The following is a 23,693-nucleotide window of genomic DNA, read 5'->3' as shown; positions in this document are numbered from 1 at the left end:
ATTGCCAACTTCTTTTTCCTAGCTTCTCCCATCTCTCCTTATTAATTGGTAAGAAGAGAAGAAGAACCAATTGAGCACAATTAATGAGTATTCAATCAATGAGTATTTACTAAGCATAGATACCTTTGGTGGACAGACTCAGTAGAAAATATTTGTGGTATAGCATAGTCATCCCTTTTCTCTACACTTTTCCAACTAGAGGACATGAAATTTCTACATTGATACAGTTCTCCTAATCACTCTGAAATTTTTTTTTAAAAGAAGTCCTGAAATTATGGGCCTGTTGTGACACATGAGGCAAACCACAGCATCAAAGCAGATCTTTGTTCAGTATTTTAAATCCAAAATATAATCATTAGAAAACATTTGGAAAAACACAGAATGTAGACCATCTGACACAACAAGTGGACTACATTTGACCAAAAAGTAAATGTCAGTAAAGACAAAAATGGTTAGAAAGACTGTCCTAGGCAAAATTAAATAAGTATAATAGCCATATGCAATGCATAATCCATGATTAGGTTTTATAGCAAAAAAATCTACTTTAAAAAATATTTTTGAATAATTAGAGAAGTAGCAATACAGATTACATGTGATATTACACAATTATTTTAATTTTCTTAGGTGCAAACTGCATAATGGTTATGTAGAGAATTGTTCTTATACTTTTAAGATATACACTAAGGTATTTAGAAATCACATCTGTAACTTGCTTTTAAATGCTCATCTAAAACAAACATGAGAGAAGAATCGAAAGTGTGGCAAAATGTTAATAGCTAATTAACCGAGATCAGTTTTTCTTATTTTTTTTCCCCCAGTACTATGGATTGAGCCCAGGGATGCCATTAAATATGCTGAAATGCACAGGGCCAGACGACAACTCCCACCACAAAAATTATCCAGCACTAAGCGTTAATAGTGTGAAGGCTGAGAAACCTTGATTTAGTTGAAGGGTATATGGTATCACCACAGCATTCTAATTATGTGCAGATATGAAAATTTTCAAAATGAAAAGTTGAAAATAAAATTAGCCCTAAAAGTAATTAAGTGCCTACTTTCTCCCCACCCCCTCCACACAAACGTTCTTAAATTTTTTCTATACTTTGCAATGTAACACTTGTGGGGAGAATTTGAGTAAGCACCCATCCATGTACCAGTTTCCACTTCTCTATTTCTATACTTCTAAGTGTGAAAATAGTGGCCACAACCTGCTAAGCAATTTTCCTTGTCTCTTTCTCAGTTAACCATCTTTAGTTAATGCCACTGGGAACAGATGTGGGTAAAATGCACTTCAGAGCAAAGTAAGCACTGTTTATTACTCTGTGCATGTCTCACTTTGATAACCATAAAAGTAAAGGTCAAAATGTAATTGGAGAGATATGGATTTGCTTATATATGTGCAAAGATTCTCTGGAAGGAATCTTTAATAACATTGGTTCCTTCTGGATAGGATAGCTAAGTGGCTGGAAAACCAGGGTAGGGACTATTCTATCTTTTTGAAACTTTTGAATTTTGAACTAGGTAAATGTATAATTTATTCAAATAGAAAATTTCAATTATTTTAAAAATTCAACCATAGTCATCTCTTGGTATCCACAGAGGATTGGTTCAGTAGCCCATGGCAGACACCAAAATCTACAGGTAATCAAGTCTCATATAAAATGGCATAGTATTTGCATATAACCTACGCACATCCTCCACTACTTTAAATCATCTCTGCATTACTTGTAATACCTGTTCCACTGTAAATGCCATGTAAACAATTGTTTTATTGTATTGTTCAGGGAATAATGACAAGAGAAAAAGTTTGTACCTGTTTGGTACAGATACAACCATCATAAGCCTAATTACAAAGCACAGTATTCAAGGTTTGTTGAATCTGAGGAGGTGAAATCTGTGAACGTGGAGGTCTGACTGTATTTCTATACACAGTAGCACTGATATCGATACTAATTCAAGATATAGTTCCTGTATTTTGAATGTCAAAGGAATGCTGAGATTTGATTTTGTCAACCATATTGCAATGACTACAATGTTAAGACCCCAGGGTTTTGATGCATTATTTTTTTTTTATTTTAGAGAAACTTTTGGTAACTTTATAGTGTGTTTTATAGGTAGCAGCATATTTTAGAAAAGATGGCATCCTAGAAGCAAGGATTCCTGAATTCTAGTCTTGGCTTTACAATTTTACAGTTTCTAGATGGGTGCTAAAATATGTTTAAGGCCTTTTATCATTCCAGAAAATCTATGATTTTATTCATTTATAATGAAACACATTCTGAAAATATGAAATGAAAGGAAGGAAGAAAGGGATGGAGGGAGGAGAGGAAGGAAGGGGGATAGAGAGAGAAAGAAAAGAAAACATTCAAGTAAGCAAGCAAAGGCCTTAAATGATGTTGGCATGTATCTTTTTTGTTCAATTTGAAACTAATTGCTTAAACCCTATGTCTTTAAGAAAGCACAACCAAAAAAGTACTTTCTGACAGCCCAGACATGGTAAGATACAGGAAGACATATATCTTACTTAGCTATGATTACCACTGTATATACACATGTCATATAGAAATACAGGGATAGTAGTAGGTTTTTATGTACACAGAACTGTATTTCCCTATAATTGTTTATTAAATCATATACTGCTAGTGCATATCATAAGCACTCAACCTTTTATTATAATCTAAATATTTTTAAATGTATAGTCCACTAGTACTAAGTATTTTTATACTGTTGTACAACAAAGATCCCAGTCTTTCAAATTCAAGAATCAGGCAGATACAGAAAGTTGGGTTTGTACTGAGCAGCTGTTCTCAACCCTGGATATACATTAGAATAATTTGGGGGACTTTAAAAATTACTCATGTCAGGGCCACATCCTCAGAGCCATTAAACCAAAAAAATCTCTGGGTCTCCTGAGGTGCAGTCAGAGTTTAGAACTGCTGCCCAGATATCTTGGGGTGTCAAGACACTAGAGTTTTGATAGGGCAGGTGAGATAGGCAAGCAAGGCCTCCAAGCAGACAACTTCCCCACTGGCTCTAATCAGAGGGCAAGAGACAATTGGTTGATGACAGCCACGACACAACGACACATGTCATCTCCTCTCCTTCCTAGAGGGTCACATAGGAGCTCCCAGACTGCTTTAAGAGAGGGACAGAAAGATGATGATGGGCAGACAAAGGAACACAGATGAGGCAGAGACAGAGAAGTTATCACAGGGAGGTGACAGAGGAGAGGAGGAAGAGAATACAAGAAAGAAAGAAATAGGGACAGTCAGAAAGAGAGAGAACCAAAGGGGAAAGAATATCAGAATCTAAGTGGACAATACAGGCTATTATCTTAAGATGGACTCAGATGAACAGGTTGGTGGTGCCATGTCATTACTTACAAAGCCACAGCCATCCTTGTCCAGGAAGGGGTGGGCCTGCAGCAGGGCGTTGACCACATCATTGTATTGCTGTGTGGTGGGATACCTGTTCATAACAGGGATAAATAGCTTTCATTTCTAGCAGTCCATATTCAAGAGGAGTCTAAATTGCACTGACTCCTCTTCAAATCTTTCTATAGAACAAAATAGACATTCAACTGTTGGCATGTTAGACTTAGATCCCGTATGTCACTCAAAATCTGAAGAGACCTCATTGCAAGTGAGTTCTACACTACTCCAAGGCAGACCCTCCCCCAAACCAGCAAGTTTTCCCTGTTATCACTTACAGTGAGCCTTCCAGATACTTAGTCATGTCGGCCTGGAGAAACTCAATGATCCTTATCCTCATGCTGTGATCTGGACATTTCTGCTCTGCTAACATGCATTTGACATCATAGGGAAACTCTGGCAAAATGTAGGATTTGGACCACTGTAATGCTTTATTCCTTGCTAGAACATGTTTCATATTTCTTCTGTGAAATGAAAACACAAGAAATGAAATTCTAATCCAAACATATATGCTATTTATTAGTTCTCTACACCCTGAGAACTAATGCTTTAAACAAACTTCCTGAGGCCTAAATATATGAAGTCATAAATTCATCATACATCCATTCATCTACCCACAAATTTTGGAAGTCTATCTTTTCTTTGCCTTTACACACACATAAGTACTTGTAGTTCTGGAAAAATGTGTCATAATAATATAGATTTTAGAGAAAAGCCTAAAGTTGGAAAGAATGTTAACCCATATATTTTGAAGGGGTAACAGGTAAAGCATAGCTCAAAACTGAACAAGATATCTAGCAGAAAGAAAAGAAGTTGCAATTCAGTAAAGTAAATGAAACCCACAATAAATTAGTCTTCACACCCCATTAAGAAAATTCTAATTTATTCCATCATCATTTATAGTGAAATATAAGGTCCACTTAATTTAGTTGGTCTTTGGCCATCTTAATAAGATGAACTTAGTTTTTTAGTTAAAAAATAAGTGTATCAGAGATATTCTGATTCCATTCACATGACAGCTCTACAAAACAGGACAGAAAATTATAACTACAGAAAGCAGATCAGTGGTTGCCTGAGGCTAAGGATGGCCCAAATGGATTGTGACAATGGTGGCGTGGCCACCTAAATTGATGGAAATTAACTGTACCCTTTAAATGGGTGAATTTTATGTTATGGAAATTAAACATCTATTAGGCTGTTTATAAAATCAAATATCAGAACCACTTTAAAACCTTATAGTGAGTGGGTGATCGTTGAGTGGGTATAAAGAAGAATCTAAAGTAAAATTTCTAAGCAGCAGTTAATCAAAAGCACTAGAACACTGTCAACCTATTCCATTAATAAGATTGATTGGGATGGAAGGGACGGGCATAGTCTTATGCCAAGTTGAAGACAACAGAGAAATTTCTTAAATTAGCCTAAGTAGGTTACTTTTCTAATGATGATGGAGTTCTTAGAAGTTCAAACAAAATCCAGATGAGCTTTGAAAAGTCAGGCTTCTTTGAGCATTTTAGGTCACCCTTTGTAAGAACACAGGAGTTATAATGGACTATGGGGAATGAAGCAAGCAGGACAAAACACTTTCATCTGTTTTCATGGTAAATTCCTTTGGCCTTCTCCTGGTTGGCAGTTACTATATCAGTGGTGAAAAAAAAAAATCATAAGAGAAGCACATAAGTAATTTAATACTGGATTTATAACAACAACAGATAATTCTCAGACATAAATCTCTGCTTCAGTCCAAATGATTTGCCAGTGTATTTCTCTCATTTCATTTGTTCATTCAACCAATGTGCATCAGGAGTCTACTATGTGGCAGCTACTCTCCTACAGGCCATTTTCAACTACACATTTATTATTTTTTTCCTTATTTTTTTCTTCTATGGCCAAATTATCTCTCCCTTATCTGTGAGACCAAGGGTTATAAAATAAAGGCAATTTTTTGTTGGCTGTGTTTCGTGCCTTCCCTGGAGTTTAAAAAAGGTGATTTAACTAGGCAGATGTTGAACTTGGTTTAGTATGTTTCAGTGTCTATATCATTTTCCCCAGTGGATTTCAAGCAGCTAAGCTAGTTGCAAGCTTATTTTAGGCTTTGAGGTTACTTTCACTCACTTCACACCACATAATAGGTATCTTTGATATTCTGATATTATAAAATAGAGCTTGGTACAATTTTTATCTGTTATATATATTTTTTTCTATAAGTCTTTTCAACATTATGATAGGGACTATAACACATGGGATTATTTCTACCAAACACCTAGAATGTAGCTAGAAACACAGGATCTTTTAAAAACAGATACTTTCATTATGCTCCAGATGAGTTACTAGACACAGAGGCATTGAATTTTCCTTTTCTTTACATTAAAACAATATAGCAATATTCTGAAAGTGGCTATAGTCCAAACTATGTCAACTAATATAAGTCAAAATGAGAATTACACAATAAAGGTGACTCATCAAACTAATAATACATTCTGATTTGGAAGCAGATAAACTGTAGGTGTAATCATTTTCATCTGTAAAATTTAATTTGCATTGGAATTTTTAAAAAATCCTTTATTGTGTTGTTAAAATTATTCATAATATCCTTAAAAAGTTAGAGTTGGGCAGAGTACCAACAGAAGTCACTCTAAAATAAGAGCAAGGGCAGAAAGAACTCTCAAATTCAGAGGACATTAATATTTCTGCTCCCACCTCAAAGCCAGGGTCTTTGGAAAAAATCACCACCACAAAACCACAGATCTCTAATTCAGTGAATTTCAATATTGGGTGCACAATAAAGTCAACTGGAAAGCTTTGAAAACATGTTAATTCCTAGGACTGACCCCAGTCTAAATGAATCAGTCTACTACTTACTAAACACTCAGTTTACATGAGTAATAAAAGTTTATAGCCTAAATAAAATAAAACTTAGAGTTAAGCTGACAATTTGATAATTGGCAGTATCATTATCACATTTAAAACATTTTATTGACTATTGACAAATGTTTATGTATTTATGGGGTCAAAGTGAAGCTCTAAGATATATCTATACATAATATGAAACTATTGAATCAAGCTAATATATTTGTCACCTCAGATTCTTATCATTATTTCTCCTTTCTAACTGAATGAAGCATTATACCCTTTGATCATGCCTCAATGTTTAAAAAGAATGATGGGGGTTTTCATGAAAAAGTTCAATGTTGACTCTCCAACTTTGTCTTACTATAAAAAGAGTAAACAATCATTTGATTTTTCTGCTCCAAAAGAGCAAACCGTATGATCCAGTGGGGGTTCTCAAAGGATAAGGAACATGGTCCTGTTAAGAAACAAGTCCAGTTGAGTGCCAACTCACTCAGGAAAAATCTGAATGCACAGAAGAACACAAGTTGAGTGTTGGCAGGGAGCAGAAGAGACTCAGATGCTACTTGAGAGAAGAGCTATATTTTTACATTGTGCATGCAACATTGCTTAATAAAGTGATATGTAATGATTTTTGCTGCAGGAATGAATGAGGTAAGCTGGAAGTCATAGGTTACCCAGCAGGCTCTATTTTCTCTGGCAGTTTTGGACATTTCAGTGGTTTCTTAACTGCATTCACTATCCCAGTAATCCAACTCCCTATTTCAACCCTAAATATGTCCCTCATATCAGCCCCATCCTGCTCTGACTTAAGCTCTTATCTCAGTCTCTTCGCAATCACTTTAATGAGATTGCATCCTCAAAAGTCAATAATGATTTCCTAGTTTACAAATATAGGGACTTTGACTGTGGCCCTTTTCAAGACCTTTCTTACGGGGCTTAGCCCTGTTGACCATTTCCTCATAACCCTCTCTTTCTCACAACTCTTTTTTTCTGCCTTGGCACTATTTTACTTTCCTGTTTCTCTTCCTATCTTTCTGACAACTTGTTTATTTGATCATTTATTCCTCCTTCACATTCTCCGGGAGTTTACAGGTGATTTTGTCCTTGTTCCTTAATCCTCTGTATTGAACTATGCTTTCTTCCTCAGAGAAGTCACCCAGTGCCACAGCATCAGCTCTGACTCTTCTTCATTGGTGGATTATAAATCTGTCCCCAATATTCTTCTTTCCATGCTCCACTCCAAATCTCTAACAACTTGTAGCTTGTTCATCTCATATGTAACATATCCAAAATAATCCATCATCTTTTTTTGCTTTGAGCAAGATTCTCCTTTGTCATGAACTAAATTGTGTCCTCCTCCTTTCCAAATTCTATACTACAGCTGTAATCCTTGATGTGACTGTATTTTTAGACAGACCTTCATGGAAAAAGGGTTAAATGAAGTCATGAAGGTTAAATTATGGTTAATATCTTTATAAGAAGAGACACCAGAAAACTTTTTCTCTCAATTCCATGTGAGGACACAGAGGGAAGGTGGCTGTCTGCAAGCCAGGAAGAGGATCCTTACCCCAAACTGAATTGGTCAGCATCTTAACCTCAGACTTTCAGCCTTCAGAACTCTGACACATAAATTTCTATTCTTAAGTCACCCAGTCTATGGTATTGTGCTATGGCAGCCTGAGCTGACCTACACTACACTTCAATTTCCTTGGTTTTATTTATTTTTTAACTGATAGCAACTCAGCCTTAATATCTTGACTTTTCTCTTGTCTTTGTTTCTCACACCTAGATGTCATGAAAAATTCTGTACATTTTATCTCTTATATTTGTGTAGTTCTTACTAGGGTTCATGCTACACTAAGGCAAACATTCATCTTACAATTTCAACAGTCTACTAGGCGAACTCTGTTTCTGGAGTGGTCTACAAAGCTCACAGTGGACCAACTATTTCACACATATTAACAATAAATATTGACAAATTAAAAAAACTGAAAACATTGAAGACTGAAAAGATGTAAGATCCTAAAGACAATCCTACACTTCAAAGAGGAAGATACTGACTGTTTCCCCTATTAAAGCTTTGAGCCTGAAAGCAGATCTCACGCAAATCTGCTAAAACTCTAATAGAAAACTTGGAGTTTTTACGAGTGACTACACTAGTGACAGCATTCAGGACAATCAAGTTGTGGAAAAGTGGAGGAGAATCAGAGAATTGCAGAAAAGAAAGAGCTAATGAAGTTAACCTCAAAATTTTGCATATAAATTGTTCAGTCTTAGGATGATCCTGAACCACACATGTACATATCCCAAACAAAGATAAAAGAATTAAACAGATTTAACTGACATCTCAGAGAATTTTTTTTTAAAGTACAATCAATTTTACTGTTTGTTAAAACAAACAATGTTCTTTGGGTGAATAGGACTTATTCAAACATGTGCACATTGCAATACTCACAATATCCAGTACACAATCTAAAATTAAGTAACACACTAAAATACAAAAACAAACAAAAAATTGTGACCCATTCTCTAGAGTAAAGATGAGCAATAGTGTGTGATGTTGAGATGATCCAGATGTTGGCAAGAATTTCAAAGTAACTAATTTAACAATGTTCTGTGATTCTAAGAAAAACATGCTAGAATGATTGAAATGGTAGGAAATTTTAGCAGAGAGACAGAAGTTATTTAAAAAAAAATAGAGTAGAATGGAGCATAAAGAAGAAACAGTCAATGAATTTGAAGAAACATCAGTAGAAATAATCTAATTTGTAAAATAAAGAGAAATGAAAATAAAAAATTAAAGAAATGGTCCATTTTTCCAATTCCAAGTTCATAAAATTTATTCCCCTACATAGACATAAACTTTTCCTCTCTGAAATGTTATCCAATTTTATACAAACATCGATCTCATCATGTTAGTCAGTGGAAGGGCCAGGCATAACTGACCAATGACTTCCCAGGCCAGCCACTCGAGACATAGTCCAGGGTCCCAGTAAAATAAACCTGTCCTACTTGATATTGTAACTATTCTGGAGAGAAAGAAGCATCTTGAGTTCAGGGTGCAGGACTCCTGGTCGGACTGAGTAACCAAGGTAAGTTATGTCAACTCGGAGCTGCCAACTGTGAGATCTGAACTGGCTAAAAAATCTGACAACACTTTTCAGAAGTAATATTTCTCTGTAACCTGCCAGCCTCTATAGAGAGTTTCCTTCTCCACCTGGGTAGCTTTGTGATGATGGTAAAATGGATTCCAAGGGATGCCCAGGAGGCATATCCATAGATAAGTGTCTCTAAAGAGAAGGCAAACACAAAGTACAAAGAACATAAGGAGATGAAAAAGAAGCATCATTGATGTAAATTTGACTATTTGGGGCCTTTCACATTTGCCCTGATCATATGAAACATTTTGCCCTGATTTGAAGAACACCTGGACTATCACTTAAACTTGTCTTCTGAAGAAGTTTACTCCAAAGGACAACCCACTAGTTGTCTGTCTTACTCCTATGACTGGAGTCTATAAAGACAGCTGAGTTGTCTCTGGACTCCTCATGTATGAGCCATATGCAGCCCAAATATTGAAGAATCCAGCATTTCTACAGACTATTCCTTATTCTGCTAATGAATTTCAAATACTACTTGAGGTACTGAAAGAGTACTGGGAACCAATGTGGAAATATAACTTCAAATTTTAAAGTCCAATAATTTAAAGATCAAGTGTATGAGAGAGATATAAATTCACATTCACTACCTGACCATACCAGATGTCTGCCTTTTGTAATTCTTCATATGCAAAATGCATGATATTCTTCCAATTATCATATGCATGATAATCTAGTTTCCTTACAACATATTCCATATGCTAAGTGACATTGATTCAGACAGACACTGTGTAGTGAACATGGCAGGTAGATCATCTGCAACCCAGTTTACTATATAAATCACTGTGACCAATAGCATCTTTAGTAACTCGTCTCCCTGAGAGTTGAGTTATTGCTTCCTATTTATGAGAGCAATTCTGAGCCAGGCCCATCCTTTATTTATCATCCCTTTGGGTTTCTGGGACTTTCCAGGAAGAGAAAAATAACTATGATTTGTTGCATGTTTAGATGTAAAAATTCACATTTGAAAGGAAAAGCCTGAATCTGTTCTTTGCATTAAACTCCATTTGGAACTATTGAGTGCTTGTAGTTATTTTATCCCCATGAAAGTAGATGATATTGCTTTGGGGAGAAAGTATACTCTTAAACCTCCAAACTAGAAAGCTTCAGTGTTTTTTTTTTTTTTTTTTTTATGAATTAGAGAATCTTAAGAGTCTCAAACTTCTCCTTCTTTAAAAAATTTTTTTCAACCAAGTTGCAGTTTCCTGCCCATTTGATACTACACTTGATCTTAGCCAAAAGGCCGAGAAGCGATCCTGCCCATTTGAAACTGTTGCTTCCAATTTACTTGATTCCAAAATCCAAGGAAATTTTTTCATTCTTTTTTTTTTAGTCAGTTCCACAAATAAAATAAGGGATAGAATTTTCAGATTCCATGAGAAAAAGTAAAATTCCATAGCTTCTATTGCTAACGTCTTAAATTCGATTCCTCATATTTAATAATTATAATAATCCAAAATACAGTAAATTTTGTATGATGTCATATCATCAACTACCACACAAGGTGAAGTCTCCGGTGCAGTCAACGTACAAGCCTTGCTAAACCTCCAGAATGTTCTATACATGTGTCAGCAGTGGATTCTCTCACATCAAATACCCTGTTTTCCTCATTCTTCCAGATTTATCTGGAGCTCTTTGGGATGAATTCTCCTCTGCATTCTCTTGGCCCTCAGGTGAATTTCTTGTCCAGATGTCAGACATGGCCTGTCTGACATGGGCCTGATCCGACATGGGCCCTGTGGGCACTCAGCTCTATCTTGGCTCCCCATCTGCTTTGATTTCCTTATGTCCTTGTTGAGTAGCAGTTTGCGACAAAAATTATAGAAAGGACTAGAGATGTTTGAGAGAGAGAGATAAAATACTAAATATAAAATTCCATGTCAGCCAGTTCTATAAACTTGTGGTTATATACATAAAATAGAATCTTTCATTTAAAATAAATTATTTGTTTTTGGTACTAGGGATTGAAGCCAGGATTGCTTTACCAGTGAGCCACCTCCCCAGTCCTTTTTATTTTTTATTTTGAGTTAGGATCACACTACTGAAGCTGAGACTAAAGCTGAGGCTCAAACTTGCAATTCTCCTGCCTCAGTCTCCTGAGTCACTGGGATAACAGTCATGCACAACCACCCTGGTAAATTGATAACTTTCAAAGAAGAAAGTTGTTTTTTTTTTTTTTTTCCTATTAAAACAACCCACTCATGACAAGGGATCCACTTACAGGCAAGACACCAAGCCAACATGCCAATGAAAAGAAGTGCCAGATCACTAAACCCTTAAGTTTTCACATCGGGAATACCACCAGGAGTCGCACTCCCCCACTGGAAGAGGGAGAAAATAGTGGCAAACATCATGCTTTCCAGGGGCTGGACTGAAAGATGATGTTCCACAAGCCACTCTATTTGGACATCCCATTTTGTGTTCTTCTCTCTACATCCAAGGCTGCAGACTTTATATACTGAGAACAGCATAGATTGAGGACTCAATTGTATATTGTCAACTCTGATACTAAATGGCATTCCATCTCAGAAACATTAAAAGGCTTACCTATTTTGGAAACAGAGAAGAAGAGGAGGAAGCAAAGAGCGACTTTGACATCTGCTTAAGAAACTTGCTATTATCTTGTTCCAGGACAGAAAAGGATATTATGATACATATCTTCAAAATAGGAAACACATTTTACCAAACTACAAGTTAAGCAGAAACGTAGCTTCTGTGTTAATTATGCCAGTTACCTGGGAGTTACCTGCTCCCCTTGTCCTTGGCAAGAGTTTCTACTTCTCTGAAAATAAAGTGAACAAGAAGTTTGGAAAGCCCAATCGAGACACATGTCAATGAACAGGGCAATGCCATCTCTGAAAACACTGAATGGTGTCACTTCAAGACAAGTGTGGACTATGAAGGAAATGCAGTTTTGTTGGTGCAATGATGGTGCCCACCACTGATTCAGAAAACGTTCACCCTGCACTTTCAGAATGTTCATGTTTGCTTTTAAGCTATATTTTTTAGCCAAGGCTTTCAAATCTGCCAATCAGTCTATGAGACTGCCAGAGGAATTTAGCTTTTGAAATGCATCTGGGAGCCCATAATTAAGCACAAAGAAAGGAAAGAGAGCTGAGCAGTGCAGGTTATTATGTACCAGCTATTATACAGCCACATTCAGGCAACTCCTTCCTTACCCTCAGTGTTCTTGTCTTTTAACATTAAATCTAAGGACTTAGGAGCCTTCAGGGTTCTGAGTAATCAGAAAAGAAACAATATATAAATAAATATTTTACATCCACCTATTCCCCAGTTCCTCTTCGTATTTGGCAGAAACACAAAGTTCCAGAAACTTGGCCTTTGTCTTCAAAGTTTACACTTTACCACGCCAGTTACACAATCAGGTCTCACAGAACTATCATGTCTGAGTCCCTTTTTTTCTTTTATTCTTTCTCATTCATACACAAGAATAAGCAACCAGACATGATCTATTCCTTATTTCAAGATGGCTTAGTACTACTATTTTATAGTTCAGCAGTATCAAGATGTTGGTTTTTGGTTCAGCTTAAGTAGATCTAGGGCAACTTCTTTTTAATCCACTTACCCACTACTAGGCTTTTGGATCCCGACCCGACAGAGAACAGCAAATGTCTTCAGAGAATCTTTATGCGGATGGGTTGGGGGTACAAAAACCACTATTTGAATCTTCCCAGAGTGCTGATTTTATATGCCTCATGTGGAGAAATCTTCAGTGATCTGGTCTGCCGCAGCCCTGTGATGTCTAGCTATGCTTTGCCAGTCCTTCTCTCATGTCGCTTCATAAAAATCAAAATCTCCCATCTGTGAGCTTATTTAATCTGTTGTGTGGCTGTGACCAAAATACCTAACAAGAACAACTTAGAGAAGGAAAGTGGACTTGGGTCTCATGGTCTCAGAGACCTCAGTCTGTAGATAGCAGAGACCATTGCTCTGGGCCCAAGGTGAAACAGGACATCATGGCTGAATCTGGGATTCTGCATCTAAATGGGACAATTTTTTCTCAACTGTGTGGTCTCTGACGCCCTTCTCAGTGGTAACTGGGTTTCTTTGTTTAGGTTCTTAAAGCCTCTCTCCTCCTTCCATTCTACATACTGGCTCAGAGGAAGTGTTTCTGTTTCATCTTCTATGGCAGCTATCCACCGATGTCCCAGGCCTTCTGGGGAGACTGGAGCATCTCCTCCTCTTGCCTGGAGCCTGAATCCTGGCAGGATTTCCAGACACTGCTGTCTGTGCTGACGGAACTTCCTGGTGCAATCCCTGGGACCACTTTGTACAATTGAGAGCAGAATTTTTGAGTCTCATTGAACCCTATGCTTGGTAACCAGCCAGAAAATTAAAATGATAGCTAAGATTTATGTGTTCATACTACGCCCCAGGCCTTAAAATTTTTTAATACATTAACTTGTTATTCTATTTATTTTACAGATGGGAAAAGTAAGTCCCCCCCGAGGCTAGAGAACTTGCTCAGCATCATTCATTTGGTAAATAGCAGAGCTAGGGTTTAAAACTAAACTCTTAATTACCTGCTTATCCTGTTTCTCCAAATTTACCAACCTGGCTATAACCAGGATGCCATCCTGGTTCAGTACCTGCACTTACCTCTTACCTGCCCCATCTGCCTTATATAGCTGTGACTAAGGCAATAGGTCTGAAGATATCATGTCTCACCCCTTGTTCTCTTACAAGGCTCCTTCATTCTCTATTATGGTCACATATCTTTGACTCAGGAGAAGATCACAAAAAATGCTTAATACATCTGATTCTTCATGTAATAAACATCTGTTGATCACCTACTCTGTGTCATGTCAGGCCCTACAGAAGTGAGTAAGAGTGGTCCCTGACACTCCCACCTCCTGGAACTCTCGGCTAATAGAGGACATAGACGTGTAGGAATTGAGAAGACTAATCTTACACATCTAATTGAAACTTGTACTATGAGACCTATAACTAGCCTGCCTCCCCCTCCTAAAGCTACCTTTTCTTATATACTGGGATAGGAGACACACACACAACCCTGTTATACCTTGTCTGAGCTACCTGTGTGAGTGACTAAAAATAATGCACTGAATGTGTTGAAGACCCATTGACATTGCTTCACTTACTGAGCATAGGCTGAAGAAGGGTAATCTCCTTCTACACCATTTCATAGCAGTAATCAGACCAAAGGGGGAAAAATATCCTCATCATTAAAAGAATTTTTTAAATATGCATGAAACCATGACTAATTTATAGCTCTGCCCCAAAGCACAAGCAAAACATCTGCACACATATACTTCAAGTTCAAATGAAGTGCCTTTAAAGTAACATGTAGGAAACTGCTACCTGTTTATCTGATTTCATGCACTATTAGCTACTAAAGAAGAAGTGAGCAGTTTCTCATAGGGTAGATTTAAAAAGAAGAAGAAGAAGAAAAGAAAAAAGAATCTCAGTGCAGAGAAAGCTCTTCTTGAAGGACTACCAACACATGATGAGATTGGGACCCACAATCCTTACATCCAGAAAGAGTATTTAGGTAATTCAGTAAAGAGCACAGGATCACCCATCACCAAAGAAAGCTGCATTGTGCCACAGCATGCTAGCATTTCTTTCCAGTTCATCCATGGGGACATACATACCTCATTTTTTTCACTATTGCTAGACTCTCCAAGAGCCAAAGTCAGGTGACTTTCCAGTCTCCAGAGTCTTCTTTTTTGTTTTGTTTGCAAATTGGATGGAAAACATATGTTCCTTTCAAGGAACATAGGGGAAAATATCTCAAGAATGGTAACTGCCACTGTGTGTGGTGTGGTGACAGCTGCCAGATGCTTTGATAGTTATTTCAACTGGACTTCAATTGAAATGGGGGAGTCTAGAGCTGATCCCAATGCCAGCATTTACTCTACCACCCCTTGCTACCTCCTGAAAGCAGTTGGCTTTGTGGAAGCCCTATGGCCAAACACCTTCAGCTTTCTAGCCTGATGTAAGTAAATGATTTATTAACCCCTTAAATTCAACTCTGTTAAAAAATTAGCATATGTATTATGGATTATATCAAAAGGTCTATATAGTAATGGATGCTATTTAAGTATTTTTCCTGTCCCATGAAATTATATTCAGTCTTTCTTTGGCTCACATATCCTTAGTTCAATTTTAAACAACTGATTGAGCTTCTAGTCCAGAAGCTGAGATAAATACTAGTTTATAACAGCAAAAGGAAATGGTCTTAGTCTTTATGGTGCTTGTGTCTAAGGAGGGAATACAGACTTAAAAGTAATCAATTTCAATATCTACTTTTACAAGCAAAGCAAAAGATACATAGAGAGTACTACATACAGAAGGGCTCCTTGAATGGTCTGGAACATCACTGGAGGCTTGCTGGAGAGGGATTTCAAGCAGTCTTAAAGGATAAGCGGGTCTTAGGTGAGGAACACAGCCTCATACAAAAGTCGTTCAAGAAGCCCTTAATCAATAGCTGATGAGTAAATAGTGCCTTAAGCAGAGGACCAGTAGGAAAGCATCAAGTTTAGCTCTCATTATTTTAGCTCACAAGCCAGATGGTGTCCTGAATGAGGCAGTGCATCAGAAGGGACAGAATCTTCCATTCCAGCCCAATCAGCAGGCCTAGAAAGAAGGCAGAACCTGAGGGGAAATATTTAAAACAGCCATCTCTATCCTGCCCTTATCTACCTCTTCTGTCACAGAGATTCACACTGGGCCTGTTTCTTTTCCCCAGATTCTAGAATGAAGCAGCATTGGAAAGTCAGGTCTATTGACAGGAAGGACTTGAGCCCTTAGCTGATTTCAGGAAGAGTTTTCTTTGGAGTTGGCGGTAGCAAGTCAGCTGTTCCAGCCAATCTGAGGGGAGCAGAGCAAAGGGTAAAGCCATCCGCATAGGAAGAAGCAAAGGAAGGAGGCAGGTGGGAAACAACAGAGAGATGCTCCAACCATGCATGCTCTAAGGCAGGGAGATAAGCTCGCTTTTAAAACAACTGAGGCTATTGTGTAGAGAAATGGGCTATTGGGAGGTCAGAGGCACAAGTCCAAGGCTTAGGAGAGATGCTGTGATGAGAGAAAAAGGCCTGGGGGTCTCAGTTATGATTTCCAAACTTTCCCATTTCTCTCAGTTTCATTGACAATCCTGTTCTTTTGCTCCCCCTCATTGATTATGAAGAATGAGAAATACGATGAAACACAGGCCATTCTTTGTTCAGTTTTGTGGAAAAAAAAATGGAAATAATAATCCTTTTCATAGCACGGTTAAAAGGAACAGGAATTCTGGAAGGAGAAAAGACCTGCATGTACAGAAGGTCACATCCTGAACTCCCCAATGGCAGCAGGTAGGGAGAGAAAAGATGCCCCAGGAAAAGTAGGAATACTCAAGGAGGCTGGGGAAATGGCTGTACACCAGGGCCTTTGATGTGCTTCTACTCTGCTTGAAACTCAGCAGGTATCATCTATTTTCATGCTTATGATAGTACCCTGAGAAAGGATCGTTATTATCCCTGTTTTTCAGATCTGAAACAGTGGTACCAGAGTAGGTCCCACTAGGATTAATCATCCTGTCTCCATTCACACTTCAATAGTGGCAGAAAAGACTGGCTGCATTTAGCAGTTTCATGTAAGAAAGGAGTAGTAGAAAACTCATGGCTGGAGCCACAACAAAGCAGAGTTCTAAGAATCAACAAGCCCCTGTGGGCAGAAAGGAGTGACTGCTCTGTGAAACAGTTTGAACCGTCAACCACATCAGGTGATCTCTCCATTCCCCAGCTCTGCAGCCCCTGGGCACTCCATCTGCCCAGTATGAACGGGTTGCTCACCAGGCCCACCACCTAGTAATCATCTTGAACTTTATCATCATCCTTTAGGATTCTCTAAACTCTCAGACTTCCATTAAAGATGGTGGGTTTTTTAAAAATATATTTCCAATAAAGAAATTATTTAAAAAATTTCTGCCTCCAAGCCATCACTTTTGGTTTATATTCTGTTTGGAGATAAATCCACTAGCCATGCATTTGTGCCTTTCATTTGGATTTAATTTTCTTACTTTGAAAAGAGAAATTCATCTCTGGATTTTTAACCCAATGGGAATCAGGAACCAATAAATAGCCTTCTCTGGACTTCCTGATATATTTCATGAAACAATAGACATCTTCCTTTCTGCCATTCCAGTTTGATATATTTTTCTGCTCCTTTCTTTGCTCTTCTCTTTCAAGGAAACCAATTGTATTACACTATGGGTACACAGTGGCACCACAGTTCTCTGAAGGAATGAGGCCTCCCTAGCAATATGATTCTCAAAAATTCAGCGAACAATAGCATATTTTTATTTTACACTACCCACTTTTTAAAAGAACAGCATTTCAAGGCTCTGGGGACTCAATGAGATGATAGAATAAAGGGTGCATGAAAACTTTAAAAGAGCACCATTTTGCTTGGCTGTTGCCTGACTGTCCCCTCTGTGCAAGCCAGCAGTCACTCCTTTCAATGACCGTGCCCCTGAAGAGAAGTGTTGGCTAGTTAGTGACAAGAGATGATATCTGTCATGCATGATAGATGCATGCACTGCCTGGTGACCATGAAAGGCTCAGGAAGCTCCTCTTACCCATGATCACTCTGATGACTTTATCTGAGCACTATATTCCTACCTGTGGTTCTCTAGGTCTAGAACTTTCCTTTGTTTCAATGGAACCAATACACTGAAATATTATACCATATAAAATACAGAGTAGGAACATAAAGGGACTGTCTCTCAATAGTCAAATTAAAGCAACAACATCAAAATTCAAAACAAAGCAAAGACTGTACCCAAGGCATATTCTGTAGAACATTATCCACAGAATAAATTCCATCATTTTGTAGCCACTGCAAATTAATTTGGACAAGTTTATGAAATCCTCTTTTATTTTTCCTTAAAATGCATACTTGAAAGAGATGTATAACATCATTTCAAAACTTCAATTTTTTAGGGCAAAACACATAAAATTTAATCTTCAAGTGGTACCAAACATCTCTATCACTTACTAAAAAGTTTCCTTCTAGGGAAACAAAGAGTTTCAAATTAGAAATGCATTTAAACACATAAAATCTCATAACGAATAAAGAAGAATATTATCATTTAGCTTTGAAATGTCTTAACTTTGGTACCTCACCTCTGTTTCAATACTCTTTGGTCAATTAGTCCATTATCAAGGTTTTCAGCTGGATGGAAAGATGGCATCTGCTCCCCATGACTGGCTGGACTGGAGGACTGTACATCCCTGGAACCAAGAAAAGAAGGAAGAACTGGTGTGAGGCTATTCAATGACAGCCCCAAACAATGATCTCACAGCAACTCTGAGGGTAGGGGGTCAACCCACAGTCAATGCTGTGATCTAAGTTCCTGTCCAAGCTCATGTGAGACTCATGACTAAAAGACTTGAAGGGAGGACGTACTGAAGATGTCTCCCTCAGTGGATTCTATATGCTAAGAAGTATACAGATACTAGTTTGTGATGGTGTTTTCACCAATCTGTTGTATTTTCTTCCTGGAATTGGGGATGGAACTGAGCTATGCCTGGAGCCCTCAATCTGTCTCTTATTTTTAAATGCTGTTAAGATAATCTTTTCATTTATGAAATGAGGGCGATAATAGTACATATGGCTAATATACTTATTTAGCAAAATAAAATGGTTATCTGTCAGATCCTTTCTCCACTCCTTGCCATTTGGGGGGAACATTTATTACCTGTAAAATCTCATCATTCTTAGAGCCATACCCTCTCATTTTCTAAGCTATGCAACTGAAGTCCAGAAGGGAAAGCAGGTTGTTCGTGGCCACAAGCTACTCAGTAGTAGTGCCAAGATTTGTACTCAGTTTTCCTGATTTCCTGTCCAGTAATTTTTCTACCAGATTCAACAAGGCCACCATAAAGTAACTGTAAATACTCTCCTATTGATATCCTATTGTTTGCTTAGTTCTAAATAGTATGCCAAAAATCCTATCGAGATGTGGCCTGTAAATCCTTTGCAAAAATAACATACCAGGCAACCATTGGCCATTAAATGGAATCTGAAACCTGTCTCTGATCTAGAATGCCTTTATAGACTCTTCAGAAAGGGCCAAAAGCATCATTTATTTTACCCACTACATTTTACACTTGAAGAAGCTAAAACTAAAACAAGTCAAACAAATGTCCAAGTTTTATCTTCTTTTGTTAGATGAGTAGCAAATATCCTAACAGAGGTTTGAAAGCAGGTATTTTGATACCTAAATTCCGGGTTCTTTCTCATACCAAGTTTCGAATCTTTATAAGCATTTCCCATAAGGGTTTAATTAAAGGGCATATTTTCATGTTTCTCTGCTATCATTACTACTTGACAACAAACTTGTCAAGTGACGATATATTTGACAAATATATTTGACAATAAGCAAACATAACCAACAAACATTCTCTTCTAGCATGAAATTGTAATTTTACACCTGAATAATCTAACCTAAGTACAAGAGAACACAGTCCTTAAAGTGAGTTGGCTATTTACTATGTAAAGTGATGAGTGCCCCCTCCTAAATCCTTGGGCAACCAGTGTTCCCAGTATTGGCTACCCTCAAAAATCGCCTTCTTGGACAAGTTAACAAAGTACTGTTTTTGAGTAGGGAGAGGGAAGAGAGATTTGCTCTGTCCAGAAATTACAATACTCCTGACATGAGTGTGAATTGACAGGAGTTACGTACTATATAACTTTCACAACGTGCAGATGAAGAGACAGGGGTGCCAACATTTAGTAAAATCAATCCAAGTCAGTGGAAGAACCAGGAACGAAGCCCAGATTTCCTGGCAGTCCAGCCAACTCTCATTTACTAGAGAACATTATAAACTGATTTGCAGTGGAAAAAAACGGCTGCCTGTTCTCTTCTAAGCTGTGCCTAAGGCAATATCAAGATTCCAGTCAACTGAAAGGAACTTCCAGTTCAAAAGTTCTACTCATCAAAAATACCCGGAAATTACTTTGCACCGGCTTTGAACTTCACACCCTCTCTTTTGCTGGACAGGAGTAAAAGCTTGCAGTGGGAACTTCTCCAAAAGTCATATGTTCGAGAATACACCATAACGGTGCTTAGAAATCCTTCAAATAAATCATTCGGGAGAATTTATAGTCCATGTACACCAGCCCTTCAGGACTACCTACAGCCTCTAAGTCCCAAATATTCAAAAATCCTAGAAATCAATACTTGAGCCAATTCTCGTTAATATTGCATTCCTTATCAAAGAGAAAGAGAGAGAGAGAGAATTACCCATTTAACTTCCGAAAAGATAAAAATAGAATGGATATCATCAAACATGTCAACCTTATTTTTAAATGAATGATTGGTCTGAAGCAAGTATTTCATTTCAAAAATTTTGCAAAAAGTTCTTAATAAGGAAACATCAAATCAGAATGCTTGAAAGCATCCTGGGTATAGATTTGTAAAATAAAAAAAATTAATTTTCTTAATTCTGTTGTCATTTTTTTTTCAATGCATAAATCAGTGATAAAGAAAAAAAAAAACACCCCCAACTTTCATGCTATAGCCATTCTTGGGAAAGCATAGGATCAAAAATAAGGCCTTTTATGGGTCACCACAAATGTTTCCACATGTTTCCTGTGGGGTGCTATCATAGCTTTAATTATTCTAAGGATACTCTTAAAGAATTAGGAAACTCATTGTGGCAAGAGTGGTTAGTAAATCATATTTCTAGGACCTCTAGAGGATAGTATATATTAGTCACTATATAGGGTCCTAAAGGACACAAATGAATAAATAAATACCCAGGAGCAGACACCGATGCCTTTTGCAAGCCCTGGTTTTTAACTTGTAAGTCCCAAGTTTTCAGTCTTGCAAATATTTCAACAAACCCGACACATTAAAATAGGTTGGAAATCACAATCTAGAACTTAAATTCTTTGTATATGCATTTTCAAGTTCTCTAATCATTCACTTATTGTTTTTCTCAAAAGTACAGAACTCTAAAAACATAATATTTATTTCAAAAGTTACCTTAAGTGGTATATTTGTTGCTCAATTTAAGTTTTTATAGGTGTCCCACATACGGGACAATGGGGCTTAGTGGATTAAAACCTTATTTCCAGGAATCCATTTCCACCCTTTCACTTATATTTCCACTGCTCATCGTACAACATTTTATTTAGGAACCCCCTCCTTTTAGGACTTCACCAACAATTGGAGTCAGTGTTTAAAGCATGGTGAATAAAAACATAATGTATCTTCATTCATAAAATTTTGCAATAGTGCCCTTTCCTCAAATATTAGAAATATTTTACACATAAATATAGCTGAACACGGTCACATTTTCCAAAAAGTTTTAAACCCCAACCTTCATGCTCTCGCCATTCTTGGGAGAGCATAGTATCAAAAACAAGGCCTTTTGTTAACATCACTTACGCTGGGGTTGCTTCTGTTTGTGTGATCAGGCTTATCTCCCTGGGGCTTCCAGGAAACCTTGGTCCTTGATTGTTCTGCTTGTATCTTTTAATTAAGTCCATCAGAACAGCCTGATGCCCAATTTTCTTGACCAGTTGCTGAACCATCCGATCATTAAGTGCTAGAAGAGCGGCCCCACTTACTTCTTCCTCTGAGAAACAGATAAAAATTAGTTTCTATATGGTTTCCCAGTAAAACACAGCAAAACACAAGCTTTATAAACAGAACTATTTCTGGTGTTGAAAGGATTGTCTAAACTTGTCCTCTGTGGTTATAAAATTGTATGTATCTTTGACAAAAATATAACTTTGATATTGCACAATTCCAAATTGATGTCTGCTTCTAAAAAAGAACCAGGAAAGGGATTCACAATAAAAACTTTGTATTTACACATTAATGCCCTTTCCCCATTCTAATTCTAAATTGCAGTATTTTTATTTTCTGCATATTTTTGTTGGTGCATTATAGTTGTGCATAGTGATAGGATTTGTTGTTACATATTCATACATGCGTAAATATAACAATATAAATTGGCCAATATCACTCTCCAGCACTCCCCTCCCTCCCTCCCTGCCTCCTGCCCCATGTAACAAGCATTATTTTTATAAAGAAAAAAAAAACTTGGGAAATAATTCTTAGTAATACCTCCTGACCAATATAAAATACTTATAAATCTAACACTGCACATACTAGATTATATAAGGCAAAGTCTATATAAAATATATGTATCAAATAAGTATTTTAAGTCCCTCTCAAGACTGAGTTCATCTTGCAATATCTTCTCCTGTAGATACTAGGTAAAACAAAAACTCTTTCATGGTAAATAAAGAACTAAAAAGTTCTTTACTGCAGTAATTCCACGTCCACATTTACATACACACAGACAGGAATCAGCAAAGTAATTTTTAATAACAGAAAAGACTCACAATATCCAGGCTGCTCCAACAAGATTTTTGAAAGGATGAACAACTCACCTTGAAACCTAGGCACTAGCTCTCCTAAGTTTTTCTCCTCCAGCCAAAGGCAGACCTGATCAACTGACCAAGTTTCCATTGCAGGATCCTATAAATAGTACACCTGTAGAGTAAAGGGCCAGGGGAGGATTCTCCAGTGTTGTTCTTGTTTTTTCCTGATTATCGTTCTTTGATATATTTAAAAAAGAACCATCTCGTTCTTCTGCTAGATTCCTTTAGACTCCCAACATTAAGTTTTTAAAAAAATGAATATTTTTATAATACATATTTAAAAGTTGCTAAGAAAACTAACAGACATGTTACAAACATGACTGATTTTAACCCATTGCCTGGTCTCATTTTTAAAATATCTTCACCTGCTCCTACTTTTCCCCACAGGCATCCCTCAGCTTTACTCACAGCCAGCCAGAACATACAATGGTACACCCAGGTTTCTTCACAAAAAAAAGAAAGGTGTGAAACCATCAGGAAGTGGTTGACATTTACAAAAAGGGTGGGCAGAAGAGAAAAGAGGAAGGATCAGAAGAAAGCCTGACAGAGATACTTATTACACCAGGACTGTTTAACCCCTTGCTGCTCCCAGCCTGGAGAGAGCTGGCAGCCCCTGCTCATGGTCTGCTTTAGCAAGAGGAGCCTCAGGAGAATCCGAGTGTATCTGCCCTTTCTTCCAATACCACTCAAAACCCATTCAGTTCTAGAACTCACTAAACACCATCATGATTGGTAAGGGAACTAGGATGAACTCAAACACTGATTTCTCTTTTCTACTTAATTGGGCAGACTTAGAATTAGAAAATAATTAAAATCTTCTAATATTTGT

At 37.4% G+C, this 23,693-nt stretch overlaps 1 protein-coding gene and 1 pseudogene across 2 annotated transcripts in view; both read right to left on the bottom strand.

The window, feature by feature from the left end:
* Samd3 (sterile alpha motif domain containing 3) overlaps window positions 1-23,262 on the bottom strand; it is a 47,843-nt gene extending 24,581 nt beyond the window's left edge. For both annotated transcript variants that reach the window (XM_027947404.2, XM_027947405.2), the window contains exons 1-5: window positions 22,874-23,262; window positions 21,861-22,050; window positions 18,589-18,696; window positions 3,710-3,895; window positions 3,384-3,468 (exon numbers count right to left, since the gene is read on the bottom strand). In XM_027947404.2, the coding sequence (XP_027803205.2) occupies window positions 3,384-3,468; window positions 3,710-3,895; window positions 18,589-18,696; window positions 21,861-22,050; window positions 22,874-22,952 (648 nt within the window). In that variant the 5' untranslated portion in view covers window positions 22,953-23,262. The remainder of the gene's footprint in view (window positions 1-3,383; window positions 3,469-3,709; window positions 3,896-18,588; window positions 18,697-21,860; window positions 22,051-22,873) is intronic.
* Window positions 10,562-10,694, bottom strand: LOC139706295 (U2 spliceosomal RNA; annotated as a pseudogene).
* Window positions 23,263-23,693: the final 431 nt, after the last annotated feature.

This window comes from Marmota flaviventris, chromosome 6 (genome assembly GCF_047511675.1).
Source record: "Marmota flaviventris isolate mMarFla1 chromosome 6, mMarFla1.hap1, whole genome shotgun sequence".
Taxonomy (NCBI): domain Eukaryota; kingdom Metazoa; phylum Chordata; class Mammalia; order Rodentia; family Sciuridae; genus Marmota; species Marmota flaviventris.
Note: the sequence above shows the minus strand (reverse complement) of the source record. Positions and strands in the feature narration are given on the sequence as shown.